Genomic DNA, 2,935 nt, shown 5'->3' with positions numbered 1-2,935 from the left:
TTATAGTTTAGAAATAAAAACAGCGGGGCTATAGTCATGATTAAATGACATTATGCCGATCTTTAATAATTGTATTTTTTCTCTACTATACTAAATCTAATATGAAATATCACATCTGAATTAATATCTGATATTTGTGATGTTTTAATTAGTATTTAAGTATTTATAATATGTTGGCCAATCATTTTTTGCTAACATATGTCACATGTAAACATTTTCGTTTAATATGTGTACGCCCAGAATCACGTAAAATGAAGCCTATGTCTCTGCGCCAATCAGAAGTACCCACGATCTAAGCATCGATGTGTTTGTTGTAACGTCTGCTAGGATGGCAGCGATAAAACTGATTTGGTCTTTATTAATAAATTTGACATTATGCGTGGTTCTATCTGTGGCAGGGCAAGTAAAAAAATAATTAATTTTTCTTTGTTAAACATTGTTACCTTTAATGAGAGCGTTTTATTGTACGATAAGTTCATAACCTATTATTTTGTAAACTATGAATGAATTACTTAACAATTATTAAACAAACATATGTATCTAGATGTTCATTGTATAATTTTTGTCTGTAATCATTTTGGGCATTTTTATAATCACAATAAACTTTATGAAACTGATAAGGTATATGTCATTCGCAGGAGAGATTTTTATGCCATTCTAGGTGTACCTTCTTCGGCCAGCCAACATGCAATAAAAAAGGCCTACAGGAAGCTGGCAAAAGAATTACATCCTGACAAGAACAAAGATGATCCAAGTGCGTCCCAGAAATTCCAAGATCTGGGTGCTGCCTATGAAGTTCTATCGGACAATGAGAAGAGAGAAATATATGACAGATGTGGAGAAGAATGTCTGAAGAAGGATGGTATGATGAACAATGAAGATCCTTTTCAACGATTTTTCGATAATTTTGGTTTCGACTTTGGTGGAGAATCTTCTCATCAACATGAAACACCTAAAGGTTCTAGCATTGTGATGGATTTAGTAGTTACTTTAGAAGAATTGTATAGTGGAAATTTCATAGAGGTAAGTTTTTCTATTTAATTGAATAATATATAAGTGACACGACAACGTATGTGTATATTATTCCTTGCAGATAACAAGAAATAAGCCAGTAATGAAGACAGCGAAAGGAACTAGGAAATGTAATTGTAGGCAAGAATTAGTTACTCGTAGTTTAGGGAATGGTAGATTCCACATGATGCAACAGTCAGTGTGTTCAGAATGCCCAAATGTTAAATTTGTAACTGAGGAACGTATATTAGAGGTAGAAGTAGAACCTGGTATGGTAGATGGGCAAGAAATTAAATTTACGGCAGAAGGTGAACCGCATTTGGACGGTGAACCGGGCGATTTAATTTTGAAAATACGAACACAACCCCATCCAGTTTTCCAAAGAATTGGCGACGATCTACATACGAACATTACTATATCTATGCAAGATGCCCTAATAGGCTTTAAAATGGACATAGAGCACTTAGACGGCCACAAAGTGTCTATCCAAAGGGACAAGGTAACAAAACCGGGAGCCCGTATTAGAAAAAAGGATGAAGGAATGCCTAATTATGAGAATAACAATGTCCATGGTACTTTGTATATTACATTTGATGTTGCATTCCCTGAAACGGACTTCACAGATGCGCAAAAAGAAGGTAAGTCATTTTAATTATTTTCGTCACATCTCGGTATACACAAGTATTATCATTTTCCTTGCTTTTGTTTTCAGAAATAAAGAAATTACTTCAACAGAAGTCTGTAAATCGAATTTACAATGCATTAGGTGGTTTCTAAGAATTTTAAGTGCAATGTTCAAAGTGACATTAAAGAGTGTAACATATAATTGAAGTGCATGCGTGAACTTCGTGTGTTTCTATACCAAGTGACGTCCTTGCTTCCCTGAGAAGTGGATACCAACAGGTTTGGTAGCCATCCGTTAGATCAGTCAAAGTGAATACATGTAGCCAGGGCATAACCATTGTAAGTATACGTACTTCCACTTTGATTGTAAAGCTAGCAGTACAGTCACGCCGAGGCAAGGCACTTGCATCGCGCCAACTTCGTCAACTCTCGACTTTGAGTTGACTTTTTTTGTCATGAGGCGCGAGAGCGAGCTGCAAATTCGAGAACGTCCATGTCCGATCGCAAAAATATAGTAACTGCACACGACTTGAGCCAAGCCAAAACGTTGCAAGTCTTGTCGAATGTCTCTGCGAGACGTCTCTATACTGCTAGCTGTAAGAAACTGGTGATGTGTATTATTGCCAATTACTTCTGATGGATGTTCAGCAATGGTTAAGCATTCTATTATTCTATTGAATGAAATAAGTTATTTTACATTCTGCGTGCGTGGGTGATGTGTGAATGATTTTACACCAGCAGAAATTTTGCATTTGCATGGCAGAAAAAGGAATTCACTGACCGTGTAATTAAATATGTATTGGATTCAGTATCCAGATACAAACCATCAGAGAAGTATTGTATCACGATTTTTCTATCGATATTATTTGCAATAAAATGTACAATAGTATTCATTATCGGTAACAAACATTGGAATTATTTCATTAAAACGTTTTACTCACAAACTGTGAAGTTGCATTTAAAAATTTTCGTACTAAATTAGGCATTGATTTGTATGTTAAGGTTTATTCGGTACCACTCTGTATAATTTATTTACAAAAATTACAATACAGTTCATTCAAAAACAAGAGCAGTGATAACCCAATTACCCAAAAATCCTAACATGAGTATACAATTAATTCATACTAAATATAATACCTCTGTTATTACATATTGTATTGTTATTATTCGGTTTATTAGGTTGCCGAGTTATGCACACGCGCCTGATCGCTAACATCCCCATTAATTCACTGTAGGTTTCATCTCTTTCGCTCAGTTACACAGCAGTGTATTGCATTATGCTGAATCCAAATATAGGATA

At 35.1% G+C, this 2,935-nt stretch overlaps 1 protein-coding gene across 1 annotated transcript; it reads left to right on the top strand.

The window, feature by feature from the left end:
- Positions 1–270: 270 nt before the first annotated feature.
- On the top strand, positions 271–2,702 carry shv (DnaJ heat shock protein family member shriveled). The gene is made up of 4 exons (XM_018023882.2): positions 271–399; positions 639–1,023; positions 1,094–1,649; positions 1,724–2,702. The coding sequence occupies exons 1-4, from the start codon at positions 329–331 to the stop codon at positions 1,786–1,788; spliced, it is 1,077 nt and encodes a 358-aa protein (XP_017879371.1). The 5' UTR covers positions 271–328; the 3' UTR covers positions 1,789–2,702.
- The last annotated feature ends 233 nt before the right edge of the window (positions 2,703–2,935 follow it).

This window comes from Ceratina calcarata, unplaced genomic scaffold (assembly GCF_001652005.2).
Source record: "Ceratina calcarata isolate Rehan_Ccalc_2016 unplaced genomic scaffold, ASM165200v1 scaffold117.2, whole genome shotgun sequence".
NCBI classification, from domain to species: domain Eukaryota; kingdom Metazoa; phylum Arthropoda; class Insecta; order Hymenoptera; family Apidae; genus Ceratina; species Ceratina calcarata.
Note: the sequence above shows the minus strand (reverse complement) of the source record. Positions and strands in the feature narration are given on the sequence as shown.